This window comes from Hippopotamus amphibius, chromosome 9 (assembly GCF_030028045.1).
Source record: "Hippopotamus amphibius kiboko isolate mHipAmp2 chromosome 9, mHipAmp2.hap2, whole genome shotgun sequence".
NCBI classification, from domain to species: Eukaryota; Metazoa; Chordata; class Mammalia; order Artiodactyla; family Hippopotamidae; genus Hippopotamus; species Hippopotamus amphibius.
In genome coordinates, this window is record NC_080194.1 from 85,641,956 (window position 1) to 85,661,454 (window position 19,499).

Consider the following 19,499-nt stretch of genomic DNA (forward strand, 5'->3'; position numbering starts at 1 on the left):
CGTATAGCTGCCCGGATTCCTGACCCATAGAAACTGTGGGATAATAAATGTCAGTTATGTTAAGTCACTAATATTTCTAGTAATTTGTTATGCATCAATAGTAACTAATACATACAGCTATTCATATTTTTCATCTTTTTTGAGCTTAAGTTGTATCTTTCTAAGATTTTATCCAGTTTATCAAAGTTCTCAATTTTATTGGAAAATAGTTTAGTATCTCTTATAGGCTGCTTACAACATATGTATCTGTCCTATTTTCCATTCCTCATATTGCTTATATTGCCTTCTCTGTTTATTTTTTTTTCATTGATAATCTTTGCAGAGATATATCTATTTTCTTAGTATTTTCAGAAAGTCAAATTTTGGCATCGTTGATCTCTTCTCTTTTTGTTTTCTCTATTTCATTAGTTTATGCTATTATTTATTTATTTATTTATTTATTTATTTATTTTAGTTTTTTTAAAATTATATGGCCCTCTGCCACATAAAAGATCAACAATGCTCACATTTCCAACATGTGTTCTCAAGGGGCAAAGTTCTTGATTTCCTTTATGAAAGAGAAATTCCAGATTCAGCAAATGTGTTTTGTGTTTAGTTGGATAAGTTATTAATGAATATTTGTTGATTAATACTTTAATATAATTCTGGGAAAAATCACATGGAGAACAATTCCTAGTTCTGGAAGTCAACTCTACATATTGAGAACACTGTTTGTTGCAGAGTCTGATAATGGAAATTATATTTCCAAATCAAAATATCATAGTATTAAAATTAGAAGAGCTATGGCAAAACTGAGATGGAGTATTTGAAATTAGATATTTAAAAGTCTGAGATACATGGTTCTTATTTCTCATTCTAAAAATATACCCTGAAACCAAGGAAATGGTTTCTACATATGTCCTAAGATTGAGCTGCCTCTCTCACCTTTTCTGTTACTTCCCTAGGTCAATGACAGAAGTAGAAGATGTAGATATGGCTCTATCTTGTTCTCATCACAGTAATACCAGAGGGGAAATTACCATATTCTGTTTCAAGTAGATCATTTACTCATTTCTAATTACTCCCTTTGTTCAACAACCCCCTTGAATCAGAAATCATTCAGGAATGGGATCCCAAGGGCTCCAAGAGCATTTAAATTTCCACATATGAGAAAACAATGTAGCTATTAGTGTCTTGGAAGAAATCATTGCAGAAGGCAGAGGGACTTTCAGCTTTGTGTCATTTAATCTGAGTTTATTTCACTAAGAAGAAAGAACTTTCCAGATCATGAGAGGGGATCTCTGACCCTGGCTTATGGTGCGATGTCAAAGGCAAATTTGGGCAGAAGATCCTAGAGACACATAAAAAAGGATCAAACCTCCTCCTTGTAAGTCACATAAGTGCCACCTTCGTCTCTCTCTCTCTCTTTCTTGTAAGTCCTCTTTTCTTCCTCAGGTATCCATCGGAGCGGAGAATTTTGAGTCGGTTTATAAATTGTCTCAGAGTCCAGGATGAACAGGAACTTGGGGCTACTGGGCACAAGAATAGGACATTGTTTGCTGGGTTTGTCATTTACCTTATCACATTGGCTCACCAACTCCAAAACTCCTTTCTTATTATTTCCCTCATCAATCTGGGGTTTGGTCTTGATTCAAAATGATGAAAAGATTGGGCACTTAAATGAGCCTACCCTTGGACAACTTCAGTCCAATTCTTTCTGTAATGTGTGAGTTCTTTTAATAAAACATCCAGGACATTTTTGGAAACAGTATAGATTACGTAGCTCTTGTTTTGGATTATCTTTTGTAACACCATGCAGAGCTTCTTCTTGGGTACAGGTGCCATGTAGGTAAACATAGACACTCCACATATTCAGAGAATGGTGCAAAGGAGGAACAGCTCTATGATCAAGCTTCTTTACAGGGTGGTTTAGGAAGACTAATATCTGATACTGTCATGTAAGTCCTTGTACAAAACAAAACAATTAAATGATATCCATTGTTTCCAGTTATTCAGTGAGCTGTTTCACCATCTCATTAATCAAATATTTATTAAGAACCTACTCTGTGCCGGGCAGTGTTTTCTGCACTGAGGATATATAGCAGTACATGTCAAAAAGTATTTACTCTTCTAGACGTGTGTGTGTGTGTGTGTGTGTGTGTGTGTGTGTTGTGTGGCAGTGTTTCATGGGGAGACAAGTTGGGTTATCATTACTTACTAAGGAGAAACAGGAATATTTTTAGAGCCTGGTGACATCAAAAGGAAAAATATAAATATAGCAGGGGCGGGGGGCAACATTTGACAAGGCCAGTAATGCCACAGTCCATCACACATGTGCACAGTGGAAAGACTTATGTCAAGAAAAAAAACAGGATTTAAATCCTTAGTTCTGCCATTTATAGTAACCACAATTTAGGAGAGTTGTTTAGCTTTTCTAATGCTCAGATGTTTCCTTTCCTACAGATTTACCTCAAAAGGATACATGAACTGAGACCATGTTACATAAGCATTTCAAACTGTAATGCAGTGATTGTTCAACCCTATGGCTCTCCAAAGAACAGAGAGATAAAATATAATTTTGTCAGTAGTAGTGGTTCACAAATATACTGATTCTCAAGTTTCATATCCAGAGACATTAAAGAGCCTTTGGCTAATTTTGAGGCTTCTGATACCCCTCCACTCTGAGGGAGCATATGTTTGTATGGGGACGGACCATCTCTATAAAATCCTTGCTCCAACATATTTTTTTCAGTATTGTTTTAAAAAAGAGTGTTTGCATTTAGAATCAGTACAATAAAATATTTGGCACAGAAACTATGAAGTTTGCCATGGTGGCTACATTCCAGTTTAAATGCTCTGTAATTTGGATCATAAGTAGTATTTCCATAACTTTGAACCAAAATGTTATCATTTAAATCACACGTTTCATTTCCCCAGTATGTTCACTCCATTGCCATCAAGCCAGGACATTCTTCCGTGTCCTCTGCTTCCTTTTCCTCCCTCAGGAACAGATGAAGAACTGCTCAGTGGTGACTGAGTTCATCCTGCTGGGAATCCCACACACAGAGGGGCTGGAGACTATGCTTTTTGTGTTGTTCTTGACCTTCTATGTCTGCACCCTCCTGGGAAATTTCTCCATCCTTGTGGCTGTTCTTTCTTCCACTCACCTTCACACACCCATGTATTACTTTCTGGGGAACTTGTCAGTGTTTGACATGAGTTTCTCCTCTGTGACTTGTCCTAAAATGCTGCTCTACCTCTTGGGACTGAGCCCACTTATTTCCTACAAGGACTGCATCTCCCAGCTCTTCTTCTTCCATTTCCTTGGCAGCATTGAGTGCTTCTTGTATACAGTGATGGCCTACGACCGCTTCACTGCTATCTGTTATCCTCTGAGGTACACAGTCATCATGAACCCTAGAATATGTATGGCCTTGGCTGTGGGCACATGGCTGTTAGGGTGTATCCATTCCAGTATCTTGACTTTTCTCACCTTCACCTTGCCATATTGTGGTCCCAATGAAGTGCATCACTTCTTTTGTGATATCCCAGCACTCTTACCCTTGGCCTGTGCTGATACATCCTTAGCCCAGAGGGTGAGCTTCACCAATGTTGGCCTAGTATCCCTCGTCTGCTTTCTCCTAATCCTTGTAACCTACACGCGAATCGCGATCTGCATCATGCATATTCCATCAACTGAGGGCCGTCGCCGGGCCTTCTCCACATGCAGCGCCCACCTCATTGCCATCCTCTGTGCCTATGGGCCCATCATTACTGTCTACCTGCAGCCCACACCTAACCCCCTGCTGGGAACTGTGGTGCAAATTCTGATGAATCTGGTAGGACCAATGCTGAACCCTTTAATCTATACCTTGAGGAATAAAGAAGTAAAAACAGCCCTGAAAAAAATACTGCACAGGACAAGCCATGTTCTTGAGATTTAAAAAGAATGTCTGGAAGGGTGGATGATATGGATTTCTTTCTGCCCCAACATAGGAAATTTTACTCTGGAATCCTCACATGTGGCTTTTTTTAGCACATGCTGAGTGGTGTGGACCAGTATGTCAAAATATTTCATCATTTTGTTTATTTTATTTTCTTGTGTTACCTAAGTCCCCTCCTCATAGCCTCAAAATAACATAGTTTATTGTTATTTTGCTTTTCTTCTATGGAGAACCTCTTGCCACTAAAATGAAGGAAGGTGGACTTTGCCACTGCACCCTTTTTTCCACCTTTTCCACTTTATTTCCTTCTAACCTATGTGTGAAACCAAGCCTATGAGGAAAGGGAATAAACAGAAGAAAGTGTTTTTAAATAATTGAAAAAGGACATAATAGGATCTTCTCTCTTTTAATGCTAACAGGCTAAGTGCCAGAGGCAAAATAAAGTTTTATTTTTCCTCCTCGACTGTATAAAAAGCAAATAACTTGGAGTCTGTCAGTGAAGATGTTCTCTTCTGCATTCCATGATTGTCCATATGCCTGATTTCTCTGCCTAAAGGTCCTTAGGCAACTAATATTAGCTCAATTCTGTAAGGAAAGTGAAAAGCTTTGTGACTAGTATCCTAGACTAGACGTTTCCATTTGTGATAAAGCAGTGGTTTTATCAGGTCCTACTATTAGATTGAGCAATGGTTTTTCAAGCATGATTCAAGGCTTTGTGAATTTATTCTAAGCCTTCATCTTAAGTATAGTGAATAGTTCCTTTCATTTACTTTATATATATTATTGTATTTCTGGTAAAATTCCATTGCCAAAAATTTGAAAGCCTCTGGAGTATATAATATCTGTGGTATCTTCCAGGACTAAAAACCATGATGTGTATTATATCTTTCTACTCGTAACAGTAAAGGTGTTGTTGCATTTTCTCCAGCACCTGAAACTTAACCTTCTCTCTACAACATTCACTTGAACTTGCCGTGCTTGTTAAAGCTCCAGGTTCATGTAATTACCTGCCAAACAATTCTCCTCTTCCTCTGTATTTTTATACTTGGTCTCATGTAACATCTTCGCTATTTGATCTACATCAACGATATCTACTTTGGTTCACAAATGGCTACACACAAGCTTTGTGGAAGGCACTGATTAGATCTGAAATATTATAGAAGGCAAAGGTGGGCTTCACTGGATTCACTGTATTCGTTGCCTGGACTACACATAATTTTATCTCAACCCTTTGTACCTCTGACCTAAGCACTGTATTATTAATACTCCTACAAGAATATCTCCTGATTCACTGTAATGTAACCAAAGTTCAGCTCCACAATCCCCTCCTGAGAATCCTGAGAAGTGACTGGTAACAGGAAAGTCTCCTTCCAAAATTTTATGAAGCCTTAGAAATATCAAGTGCAGAACTTCTTTGACTTATGATGGGGTTACATTCTGGTAAGCTCATCGTAAGTTGATACATTAAGTAAAAAATGCATTTAGTACACCTAACCTACCAAACAGCATAGCTCAGTCTAGTATACCTTAAACGTGCTCAGAGCATTTACATTAGCCTACGGTTGGGCAAAATCATCTGATGCAAAGCCTATTTTATAATGAAGTGTTGAATAGGTCATGTAATTTACTGAATACTGCATTGAAAGTAAAAAACAGAATGGCTGTCTGGGTGCAGAATGGTTGTAAGTGTATCGGTTGTTCACTGTCTTCATCACGTGGCTGCCTGGGCGCTGGAGCTCAGGGCTGCTGTCCAGCATAACAAGAGAGCATCCTACCACACAGAGTGAGCTGGGGACAAGATCAAAATTCAGAATTAGAAGTAGGGTTTCTACTGAATGCATGTGAGTATTTCATCATCAGAAAGTAAAAAAATCGTTAGTTGCATCATTGTAAGTTGGGTACTGTTTGTATATGATTGTTTTAAATACCCTCTTCATGCATTTGTGCCTCACATTTCTGTCTTTGATTCAGTAGCATGAAGTTTATTATTTATAAATCCCTTACTATTTGTCAGATATTACACTAAGTGCTATAAAAATATCTCATTTCTTTTATATATATAAATATATTTATATTTGTAATATATTATATATATTTATATTTGTAATATATTAAATATAATTTATATAATATATTTTTATATATTTTTTTTTTTCAGTTGTGCCATGTGGCATGTTGCAGCTTAGTTCCCCTACCAGCAATTGAACCCACGCCCCGCTGCACTGGAAGCAGAGAGTCTTAACCACTGGACCAACAGAGAAGTTTCCATAATGATCTCATTTAGTCCTCACAACAATCTTGTGATGGTTGTGTTATTACCCCAATTTTATTAATGAATTTCTAAGGCTTAAAAAAATTTTCTTGCTCAAGATCATACGTATATATAGGGCCAGATAATGAAGCTGAGTCTTTGTGCTTTTAAATATTAAGAAACTGCTTCCCAATCCTTAGGAATCTTTCCAGTTAAGATAGATAGGGCACTAAAAAGGAACACTTACCTTTATCCATGCCAACCCAAGAAGATAAAATACTTAGGTAAGAACACTTTTCCTACCCTTATGAAGGAAATGGTACCAAAGGAGTCAGTAGTGTGTTTATCTCACTATGGCTCTGGCCCCATAGTGAGATAGGAAGGGACATACCAGTTAGGATCCAACACAGCAACAGAAAAGCAAGGAGGGCCACACAGCAATAAGAAGTTCTACATCTTTCCTTATGTCTTTTTCCAGAATAAAAAGAGGGCAAGAGCTATAAATGAAGGCACTGGAATCTTTGATTTTATCATCTGAGGAAACTTGCAAAGCGGAGAGAAGACCAAGGATACAAAAAAGAGCAGGAGCTGGAGAAAAACCTCTGTCCCCCACCAAACACCCACTTCATGCCCTCCTTCTATCACCTGTGATGTCCATCCCCTTCATTAGGAAGTTTCCTGGACCGTGAAAGAGATGGATGTTATCTTCCTAGTGTCGATTCCTCACCTGATCTGGACCATGACCCTTGAGTCTAACAGCTCACAAGCCTCCTTCTCAGCCACACTATTGTTTGCATTGAGCCTGGTGAATTCACCTTCTGAGGAATCTCAGAAATATTCCAAAGGCTCTGTTATTGGGGAGGAGGCATCCTACAAAAAAATCCAAAAGCCCCTTGGTGGTTTCCAACTTTCCCTAGGCCCTAGAGGAATGATAACAATGAGACTGCACTTTTCCTTCTTCACTAATACATATTTCTTTGTAATATTTTCATACAAATTGAAAAATTGAAGACAAAATACTTAAACAGAGCAGGACCCTATGGTCTTCCCCCTCAAGTCATCTGCCTGCCTTTTGTCTGTAGAAAAACTTTAGTCGAAGAATAGATTTATGTAATCAGAGAAGTGAGAAATGCAGAAGCAAAGGGAAACAGTCAAACGTCCAAATAATACTAGTTTAGTCATTAAACAAAGTCAAGGACATTCAATTTCCCTTCAAGACCTATTGATAATATTCTGAGCCACATCTTTTCAGCTATTTTGCAAACAGTGAAACCCCAACCAGGTGGAAGAAGTTAACTGCATTATAACCAGAATGTAGCCACGACGTGAGCTGCCACAATTCTGAGAACTGGCCTCAAAGAAATGGAAACAAACCATCCCTGGAACTGAAGACTAACTGTACTTAAAACAATCAAGATGATGCTGATCAGACCACTGCATGACCAATTTCAAGGTGACTGTCAGACCTGACTGTGTTGCTTCTGCACGTAGCTGCCTCTCTCTGCCTATACACCCATGAAACTTCCTTTTATTTTTTTATTTTTTTATTTTTTTTGAAACTTCCTTTTCAAAGCTCATGCCCACTGTCAGTGGGGGGAGTCTGCCTTTGGACAGGAGTCAACACCACCCACCCCACTGCTGGCCACTGAAATAAAGCAAACTTTCCACCAACCTTGCTTTGAGTATCGGCTTAAGAGTGGTGAGCAGCCGGACCCCTCTTTCGGTAACAATGCCATACCCATTTTTAAAGGAATGCTAATCCATGTCATTTTAGAAGTTTCTTATTAGTGAACCATTAATCAGTAGCTTGCTATGACTACAGTTACAACATCTATTGAACACATTTCTTGCAATATTCTCTAAAGCTATGCTTCCTCTACAAATCTGTTGAGATTGTTCCCATTCACAGCAGAAAAGCTCCTGTATGTTCTTTGTTGCTTTAACTTGCTAAAGAGAGACTGTGAAACGCACTCTATGCTTTATCTCCTCCTCCCTCTTTTTTTCTTAATTACAAACAAGTTTTTCTATGGCAACCACCACTTTGGTCCTCCTCTCAGCTGAGCTGTCCCCTTTAGACAGTAAAGTAGTTAGTTTCATAAAGAAAAGTCAGGTCCAGAATCTCCCAGAGATTTCTCCCATTCTCTTACCCTAGTCACCCTCACAATTAGAAAAAAATATGAAAGTAAAAACAAAGAGAAGCCCAGCAGAACCTTTTACTTCAGGAATATTTAAATTCATGTTAACAAAAGGAAACATTTACAAGGTAAGTTTATTCAGTGTATCCAAGAATTTCTCCTCTGAACCCCCTGGTTAGGAGATGCTGGGAGGCCTGAGGCCTGGCAGTCTATGATGGAAGCATTAAAGTGTAACCTAGTAGTGTCCCTAAGGAGGATTCAGACTCTGTGAACTTACTAATACTCTTACTATTATAGTGAAACAAGCAAGATGAACACAAACTGTGTACATCGAGCCAACTTTAAAGTTTCCATAAAGGTACTGGTCAGACCACATGTTCCAAAATATATCTTCTCTTTTTCATGCCTGAAATTCTGCTATTCAAAAAATGAATTTCCTTTCAAATTCTACATTGTCTATTCAAAAACACATTCACCTGAAAGTAACAGAGATGAGATGATGTCTAGCTGAGAAAGAAAGTTTCTGTTTATGATTGACAAAAAGAGAAACAAATTGGCAGATGAGAAGATACAGAGATATATTTGTCTAGATTTTGACTTGGCTAAAGGTCAGCCTGATGTCCTCAGATCTCTTTTCCCACAAGACACTCTGGAGAAGTAGTTCAATGAGTATTTATTAAATGTCTGCTTCGCAGCAGATACTATTTTCATGTGAAATGTCTGTAAAGATGAGGAAGTCCCTGCCCTGAAGGATTCCACTATTTTGTCTTTAGAATCAGACATAATAGAATTGTCTGTAATAAAATGTGATAACAACAGAAAATACATTTTAGAGCTTGCCATGCATTAAGTATTATTGCTAAACACTTTACTTATAGTAACTCATTTACTCCTTAGCATAATCCTATTAAGTATTAATAGTAGTCTTATCCCCATTTTACAAATGAGAAAATACAGACACAGAGAAGTTATCGCCCCAGCTAGTAAGTCACAAAACTAGGACTGAAAGTCCTACAGTCTGACTCCTGTGTCCCTGCATTTAATAATTTCATTATGACATCAACACCGTGAAAACAGAGAAGGTATAAAAGCTTGAAGAAATGAGTGATTATTTCTGCTTAGGGATCTTTGGAAAGGCTTTGCAAAAACAGGAGACACATGAGCTAGGCTTTGAAGGATGAATGGTGTAGAAGGATGAAAGAATGTCAGACAAAGAGTCTGGGAAAGAGCAAAGAATAAGAGAGACGGGAACATCTGGTAAAAGCAGGGCTATGTGACATGCATGTCAGTTTTAGGGAAAACTATAATGGTAGATTGGAAATGGGAATGGAAATGGGGAGAGAGAGTGGTAGGGAGAGAAGGGGATGATAAAAAAAGAGATTAATCAAAGTATTGGGTTTCATATATATATGTAGGAAGTTCATCTAGGTTTACCAGGAGAGTTTATACATAATTTTTAAAAGTGTCTAGACTCTCAAAAGTTTTCTGATTTGTAAGATAAATTGTACAGACATCCTACTTCTGTATGACCTAAGGAGTTTTAACATAAGAACTTGGCAGAGGAGACCCAATTAAAGTGTGGAGGCTTAGTCTGACAAATCAGCTGAGAACACCTGCCAGCACAGCCAGTGCCGAGTGTAGCATGGGCAGGGCACCTCATTAATAGAGAGGACTCTGTTCTCTTACATGCCAGTGGGAAGTACTTAACACTTAGCACTCCCTAACCTTTGCACCATCAGATGGAGGCTGTCCTACTAAGTCTCTCACCTCCCAGGACCTTTTCTCTTCTGCTATCTGAGCTTATGCAGCAACTTCATAGTAAAAGTGGGATTGGATCAGAGATCTCTAGTTTCTCGATCCAATCACTTATTAGAATGCCTGGAACATAGGATACACCTATGCAATATCAGCTATATTTTTTGTCATAGAATCTTAAGGATTTTCAGGAACATCTAATAATGTTTACTCCCTTTCAAATGAAGAATTTGAGAGCTAGAGAGAGTTATGAGCCTAAATAATTACCATGTAAATATTAATTAAACTATATACCTATTGAATTTATTGTATAAAGTCCTGTTCTGTTTTATAAACCATAATTTTAAATTCGTGATTCAAAGAAAGAGTGCAGATTTTAAATAAAGAAATAATTACATTGAAGTTACAGAACACATTTTTTCCTAAAGTTTGTTTTTTTTTTGGGGGGGGGGTGGCTTTTACCTAGAAAAAACTACATCACTTAAGAAAAAAATGTGATCTCTGTAATATTTAAAAAAGAAAAAAACAGAAAGGTGAGTAGTAACATGGAAAAATAGGAGAAATATTAAAAGATAGAAGATTTCTTATGTCTTGTATTTGTATAGTATATTTTAATTATGGTATACAAGGTTAACAAACATGAGCAATATTTTAGCTACATTTATGGGCAGGTAAATTAAGATCCAGAGTGGCTGAGACAGCCTAGGACCAAACAAGGAGAGGTGCTAGTAGGGTTAGGAGCACACTTATTACTACAACTGATTGAGTGCCTTTCCAGTCTAGAACCCTAGTTTCTGAGTCTAATAGTTTCAAGTCAATTCAGTCTCAATGACTAAATATATACTACCAAGTTCCTAAAATGTATATCATGAAAAAAGATGAAAATACAATTTATCCTTGTTCCATAAAAGCATGCAATCCAGGAGAAGAGAAACACACACATATACATCTATCTCTTTCTCTCTCTCTCTCTCATATATATATAGAGATGTATATGTGTGTGTGTGTGTGTGTATATATACACACACACACATACACATACATACACATATATCTATATATAAACATATATAACTTGAGTGCCAAATTAACAAGTGCTACAGGTGGCGGTCATGGAAATTCTCTCGACTTTTTTCAATTCCTCCTAATAGTCCTCCAGTATACCTGTAGAAAGCTCTGGGAGTGGTGGTGCCAAAACCAGTCTCTGTTCCTTGTGGAATCACCTCCTTAAGGTCCTTTTCTCCTCGTGTGTTGGTGATGCTCCTCATGTCTTCCTTTCCTATATCAATAGATTGTCCCTTGACATTGGCATAAAATCAGTTAATGTAGAAGATAAAGAGCTTCAAAAGGGTCATACGACCCAGAAGAAGATTTAGAAAGTAGAACTTGAATGAGGGGTAGAATGCATACAAGTTAGCTTATTGGGGAGAATATCGGATTTGGTCTAATAATGTTCCTAACTTAAATCAAAGAGACGTACATCACTGGTATCTCTGGCCTTATTACAAATGATGACAATAAATCCAAATATGTGCGTAGTCATTTGTGGTTTGCAAAGTTATCCTACACAAACCATCTGATTTTATTCTCAAAATAAATCTGTTAAGTTGGAAAAGTATAAAGTAGATATTATTATTTTTCTTAAAACTAGACGCCAAAGAGAGATGTTCACATACAACTTGGGAAGGGAAATAGATTATTCTCTGAGACTAATATTTTAAAATCAATGCACACTGTATCAGAGAAATAAACTTTAAAGAATTTAAGGTATTCTGGTCCAGCCAGACTTGACTGTAGTCTGAAAAAAATGTGTTTATTTATCCATAATATAATTTATTAATTAGCATCAGCTTAGTCTACTCAGGATCCTGTAACGAAAATACCATAGGCTGGGTGGCTTAAACAATAAACACATTTCTCTGCAGTCTGGAGGCTGAAAAGTCCAGGATTGAGGTGCCAGAAGATTTTGGTGTCTGAGAGAGCCTGCTTCCTGGTTCACAGGTGGCCATCTTTTAGCTGTGTCCTCACATGGAGGAAAGGACAAGGGAGCTCTCTGGGGTCTCTTTTATAACTATACTAATTATAAATGATGTTAATGGCTCTGCCCTTATGACCTAATCATCTACCTAAGGCCCCCACCTCCTAATATCATCACATTAGGAGTTAAGATTTCACCATATGAATTTTAGAAGGATACATACATTCAATCCATAGCAGTTGGACGGTGTGCAGGGTAGGTTGCAACTGTTCAGATCTAGAACCGTAAAAAAAGATAAAATTTTAAGACAAATATTTACAGCTAAAATAAACCCAGGAGATAAGGAACTTAAACAAATGAATTTGTTTTCATGTGTTTTCATGCCCCTACTACACCTCTGGCAACAATTCAGCTATCAATCTTTGAAGAAAAAAAATAGATTAATTTTAAAGGCTTGTCTAATATTTTTGAGCAGCTTTCAGATCCCTCAATCTGTGAATGAGCAGCTAAAGTGATATTTTTGGCGACCTACTCTTGGTGGATGTAAAGACTTACATGGATTTACTTCTAAATTCCAGAAACCCTGCTTGGGTGGGTTTATTGAATGTTCCTGATGATCTTTGTTTAATACTTCTGTCCAGGAAGAATTGACTAAATGTTAGCATCTGATAACTCAGTAGTGGAGAAATCTGTCAATTGGTGTCATAGTCAGAATAATGTTCCCCAGAGATACCCACATCCAAATCCCCAAAACCCATGAACATGTTAGGTTACTGACAGAGGGGAATTAAGAATGCAGATAAATTAAGGTTGCTAATCAGCTGACTTTGACATAAGATTATCGCAGATGATCTGGGTGAGCCCAATGTAATTACAAAGATTTTTAAAAGTGGAAAAGGGAGGCAGAAAAGAACCAGAGAAATGGCAGCTGAGAAGGAACTCAGTCCTGCCGACTCCTTGATTTTAGCACAGCGACACTCATTGTGGACTTCTAACCTCCAGAGCTGTAAATGATAAACTGGCATTGTTTTAAGCCACAACATTTGTGGTAATATGTCATAGCAACGACAAGGATATCTAATATGGCTGATATGTCTCTGAGCTTCAGTGCTGATTGAGAAGCTGTCCTGGGACTCTCCCCTGCTCAGCTAGGGGAGAGAGGGCTCTAGGGCTCTGAGGGATGGATAGTCTGATAAGCTCCTGTGAACATTGTGAGGGCTCTAGGGCTCTGAGGGATGGATGGTCTGATAAGCTCCTTCTCCCATCAAGAAGACGGGAATGCCAAACTAGAAGCACACAGGAGGACAAAGACCCTAGATGCTTGCTGGAACAGGTCCTAGTAAGACATGGAGATAAATTCTCAGCTCTTACCTGCCCTAGGAATGAAACTGTGTATTTGTTTTGAGCAGAAGTCCCTTGGCCTCATGGAACAAATATACTTTTAATGCCAGAGGTCCAGGCTCTTAGAAATTATAAAGCTAAAAATTTAACAAAGAATGATCATGCCCCCGACATGCTCCAGAAGACCCCAAGTATTATCTGTTAAAACCAGGGATAGTTATTTCCTGATTGAAAATTCTCACATTGGTTATTAGGATTCGTAATGATTTTAAAATGAAATTTTAAAAGGTTTGTTAAAACTTGGCATTTAAAGAAGTATTTATCTTAAACCAATGAAAAAGAAAGGCTTATCTAAGTTTTGGAAAACTCAATTTTTGAGGAAACATCTAAACTCACAATATATACCAAAATGAATATCACATGGATGAAGAGCTAAACAATAAAAAGAAACCAAGAACAAAAACAAAGCCAAGTAACCTAATTGGGAAAATTCTTCTGTACATCTTTACTCATTCACTACAAAAGAAAAGGAAACTTCCAAAAAAGGCCAGTGTAAAAAGCCATCAGTCACCATGCATTTACAAATTCACCCAAACTATCACCATTCCCAAACACATAAATACCCCACACATTTCATTGTGGGAGCATCTCTCACTGGGACCTTTGTAGCATGTATAGGACTGACAGTTTACCATTATTTAAATACATGACAGAAAATATGATCTACTTTGCATTTTTTTGGAAAATAGATTAATTTTGGCCTGTGGGAAGTTTTGAATACTTTAGGCTTAGTTCCACATTTCTTTAACAAAGATATTCAGCATGAGGCCCAAGAACTCTATCAACAAATTGTAATTTTCATCCCTTTTATTTTTATCTCTGGCCACTAATAAATATGGCAGAGAATAGATACCTTACCCACTCATCCAACTCTGAGAGCTTGGCTTATTGAGAGCTTGTCCCACTTATTTGATTTGCTGCTATTTTTGGAGAACAAATTTAAGGTAATTTAAACCTGTGAAAAAGTTGGAATGCTTCTATGTTCCAAATTTCTTTTACTCATTCAATTCAGGATGGGGAAAAAGACTCCAAATAAGTTATAATTCAAACTTTCATTGCATTTGGACGCATTAACGACTACAGTAGCAAAAATTAACTTTAATGTAGCACTGAGAATAGAGAACACAGATGGAGACCCAGGAAATCATACTGTCAAGCGGTTTGGAACCTACTGGAAACAGACAGTTAGCTAGAAAATCCCTTCTTTAATTCACAGATTCTGCACAAGTCTCTCTGACTTTATTGTGAATGTCACTATTTGTTCTAAGTATACTTACACAAGTGCATATTCTATGACCTTAGGCACTTAGAATTACTAAAGAAATGATCCTGAGAATGATTATGATTCTCCTCTTAAAGAAAATAAGAATGACATTCAAGTACTCTTGAAAGTCCTTTGGGGAAAAATCAAAATCTCTGTTTTTTTTTTTTAATGACCTGATTGTGAATACAGAAAATTGCAAAAAAGTATTTCACTTCCTAAAGGTACAGTAATACTGCTGACCTCACACCCACCCCAAGATATATACTTTTCATATCATAGGTTACTAAAAAATGGAGCTTTCTGATATGGTAGATATCATATTATTTACCATTTCTTTCAAGAGATGAACCATCTAAAAACTTCAGATCTAATAACTATCTGAAAGCCAATATATTTCTCATAAAATTGAATAAAATTATATATATAATTTATATATATCTATATAAAGAAATACATTTTAAATATATTATTTATTAAAGATAGATATGAACACATATTAGTTTCCAGTCACTCTACGTATATATTTATATATGTATATATATGTGTGTGTGTATATACACACATATATCCAGATATATATATGTATATCAAATGTATAATATATATAAATATATGACAATACATGTCTCTCTCTCTCTCTCTCTCTCTCTATATATATATATATATAGGGAGAGAGAGATTCTCAGAGGATGAAGTCTTTACACATAAATTCACTGAGATTAAGATCTTTTCAGTATAGTTCAAGAATAGAGAAGAGCCTGACCAGTTAAGTTTTTATCCTGGTTTCCTCCCTTAACTGATTAAACCAAATTAACAGTAGCCAACCTTGTTCTTCAATCAAGAGTTTTTAATCTTTTAAACCACTTTTATCTAATACATAAATATTTCTGAAAAGAACTAACAACTGTTAACACTATACAATCATACTTTCATTTTCTGCGTGTTCACTTCATTTTTTACTGCTGCCATTTTTACTTTGTAAAACAGTGACATATTCATTTTGCTCTCTTGCTGAAAATTTCTTCAGGAGGTTTCCATTTCTAATGACTTCAAGGATTATGTTGAGTGTGATATTCAAAGATTTTGGGATCTGGCTTCAAATACATCACCAATTATTCCTATTTCCCTTTCATATTTGACTTTTCTACAATCCAACCTAAACTAGTTTGCAATTCCCCCAAATAATGTGAAAACATAGCCTGGATTTTCCAGTTCAGTCCTAACTTAAAAGATCCCGTTTCCATGTAGGCCACTTTTCATACATTATGCTGGACCACAGAGCCTGAATTTTGGTGCATTCCTCACACATGCCCTGCCTTTGTTGACTCTGAGTCTTGGTCTTGTTCCCTCTGATTAGTATATCAGTTTCATTCTTATCTATGTGTCCAAATCATACTCATCTTTCAAGACATTATCTGGACATAGCCTCACCCCAACCTCTCCAAAGTCTTTTTGATGCTCCAAGCTAAAACAGTCACTTCTCTACTCTGAAATCTCTTCTTTGAAAGTATAAGACTTAAAACAAAACAAAACAAAACAAAACCCACACAACAGGAGAGATATGAATTTCAATTTTATTTGGGGATTTACTGGGACCATAGCCTGAATTACAGAGCTTTGAGCAATTGCTCTGAAGAGGTAGGAGGAGAGGCCAGTATATACGTGATTTTGGTGAAAGGTTATGTGCAATCCAGCATGCATCTCAGTAGAAGGTTACCACTAATAACAAGGGACAGATATCTCACTTTACAATTTTAGTGCTTTTCAAAGTATGGGAAGGTACACGAATCTGGGTTCATATAAATTTCTCCTGAAATATATCTAACTATCTGAGGGCCTCTTTACCTATTTTCCCAATGCACAGAGTGCCTTTTCTTGTTCTGTGTCCTTGAATACCTTTCAACCTTTACTCTAGGCCAGCGACCATTGTGGCTAATGACAATACTTGTAGAACCCCATGGAAAGTAACATCCCTTTCCTTTACAGAAGTGCAGCTAACATTCCTCACAACTACTACCAAGCTGAGGAAAAAGTATGAGTGGAGGGAAAAAAGATGACAAAGGCTTTTTAAGCTAAGCTAAATACCTGATACATTGGCATCAAGCCCTACTAAAATCAGTAAGCTTTATATAAAACAATAAGACCCAAATGGAATTTATAGCAGAATAACTCAGGTTCTGCAGGAAGGGTTTGAAGTACTCTCATAGACTCTGATAAGCAGTTATATTTAGGAAACCATGAAAACTAAAGGCATGTATTGGTTAACTGACCCATAGTGGTTATGACAATTATGGAACCAATAGCCACCACTGGAATGTGCTTGTATTCAAAACAGCTAAACTGAAAGCCTCATTTTAGAGAATGATAATCTCTCATAAATTTCCTAAATTTATGATTGTGTATTTAGGTAAAAGAGAAGTAACAAACATAAAAGATATGTTCAATAGTACATTTAAATTTATAATGCATCTGAGACACATTTATACTAATTTGCATGCCCTGGTTATTAGAATGTTTTCTTATGTTTTGCTTCTTAGTAACCTCAAGAGCTGGAGAACTTGCAACTTCCCTTTGAACAATTGTCAGTAATAGAATTTAATCTTTCCCTCTTTTAAGTCTTGAGTAACTGTAATGTGACCAAAGGGCTGGCTCCTTTGGTCTGTGTGCCTCCAAGCTGTATTTAAATAGTCTGCATCATCACATCAATGGAATGCAAAATGCAAACAGATGGTGTCCAAGGTCACAATGATCCCACTTGTGACCTATTTTTTACCAAACTGAAAGTAAATTAGTGGGTGCAGTACCCATTGCAAACCCAGAAGGATGGACAAATTAGGAACTCACTTCTGTCCTTGTTACCAAGTCCAAGCTCGCTCTGCTCACTGCACGACAGGCCAATAAATCGGAGACGAGGTGCTGAAGCAAGGAATAGTGACTTTATTTGTAAAGTTGACAGACTGAGAAGATGGAAGACTAGTGTCTCAAAAGAACAATCTTATGGGGGCTGGATGCCAGTTTCTTTTATAGCACAGAGAGGGGAAGGAGATGAAGAAGTAAAGTAAAAAGGCCATAGGTTTTGCCAATATCTCCTGGCTTGGCCTGCCTTGGGGAGGGGATGTGTTAATTTCTTCTTTCTTGCAATCATAGGTGGACAGGGTCTGGATGTTTCCCTGAACAAAGGCATTTTGATTTAACATTCAGGCAGAGGGGCAGGGTTTTCCTGAGGCAGACCAGTATGTATAGACAGTATCCTTTTAGTGAACAAAAGCAACAGGAAGCAAAGTTTAAAGAAACAGATCCAACATGTAGTCAGATTTGGCTCTTCCCTGCTACGTCTTCTCTGTGTTTGGAGCTTGTGATTCAAAAAATGAGGCTTGTAGGCTCTCTTCTGGCTCTTTAAATCATCCCTGGATATCCTGATCTGTTCCCCATCATTTGTCCTTGCACAAGCTGGCAACTATGGTTGCCTCCTCTTTTTCAACATATATTAGCTTTATGGATAAACAGGAATCCTGGCAGTATCTTATATCTGTGAGGCAGTCTGATAAGTCAGTAAATCTAGACTTAAATTGCTCCAAGGTGGACCCCTGCCAAGCACTTGTACTCTGTAAACTGTGCTCTGTGGTCCTCTGGTGGATGAGAAGCTTCTCCAATCCTAGCACAGAATTAAAGTTTCTCCCTGGCTTTAGAAATCATCCCTGTGCTTGTGTTTGGAGGGGCAGAGATGTTTGCTACTATATTATTTATAAGATTTTTTTAAAAATGGGAAACAATTAAATATTGAACAATTAAAAATAATTATATCCAATTAATTGGATTGTGAGCATTTCTTCTGATATGACTATTTAAAATTACAATGAATACTTGTGATTATTGCTGAAAAGTGATAAAATGTTTTCTTTAAATAACTGCTGAATAAAATTAAATATAAAAAGCAGTTTTATCTATTTATGTTGTCAAAAATCCAGAAAGAGCAAAATTAAACCCACCAAATCAATAATTAATACAGTAAGTCCCCTACATAAGAACCTTCAAGTTGTGAACTTTCAAAGATATGAACCTGCGTTCGCATGTCCAATCACGTAAGTTAGTTCAGCTGTCTGGTGTACATTGTCATGTGCGTGCATCTGCTGTACTTTTCTATACTTTACTGTACAGTACTGTATAGAGTATGGTAGTACAGTATCTTTATTTCAAGCCCAGGATCTCTGGAAGCAAACGTAAAAGCAACGGTGATGGAGATGTTATTGCTACTTTTCAAAGTACTGTACTGTAAGATTAAAAATGTTTATTTTTTGTAGTTTTTGGTTTTTTATGTGTTGTTTGTGTGAAAAGATGGTGTTAGTTGAATATCTAGGCTAGCTTTGTTGGATTACGACCTAATTGGACTTGAACTTGTTCTCAGAACGGAACTCGTTCATATGTAGGGGACTTTTGTATTTATTAAGAGTTTATTGTGTGTATAAGAACTGTTCACAAACTGGTAACTTTCAAATGTAAAGACTGATATGAAACTCTGGGGCATGAAGTTACAGAACAGCTAATAAAGTGAAAATGACTTATCTGTGTAATCTTCACAATGAGGGTTTCTAGATGGGAGGGGATAGGTTAACAACAATTATTTCATAACATTTTTAGGAAGATGATTTAAGCTTCTTTTATGATTGTCAGAGGCATATAGAAGAAATAACCTAAATTGTCTTGCTTATGTTCATGAAATAAGCTAGAATTAGTTTTACTTACTTACATGGATTAAATAGGTTTGTCAGCTCAGGGAATTCTCAAGTCCAAA

At 37.0% G+C, this 19,499-nt stretch overlaps 1 protein-coding gene across 1 annotated transcript; it reads left to right on the forward strand.

The window, feature by feature from the left end:
• The first annotated feature begins 2,990 nt into the window (after positions 1-2,990).
• On the forward strand, positions 2,991-3,923 carry LOC130860948 (putative olfactory receptor 10D3). The gene has a single exon (XM_057749472.1). It carries the CDS (start codon positions 2,991-2,993, stop codon positions 3,921-3,923), a length of 933 nt encoding a protein of 310 aa, XP_057605455.1.
• Positions 3,924-19,499: the final 15,576 nt, after the last annotated feature.

Excerpts from the sequence above, each read along its gene's own strand:
- LOC130860948 (XM_057749472.1), top strand. The coding sequence starts at position 2,991 with ATGAAGAACTGCTCAGTGGTGACTGAGTTCATCCTGCTGGGAATCCCA.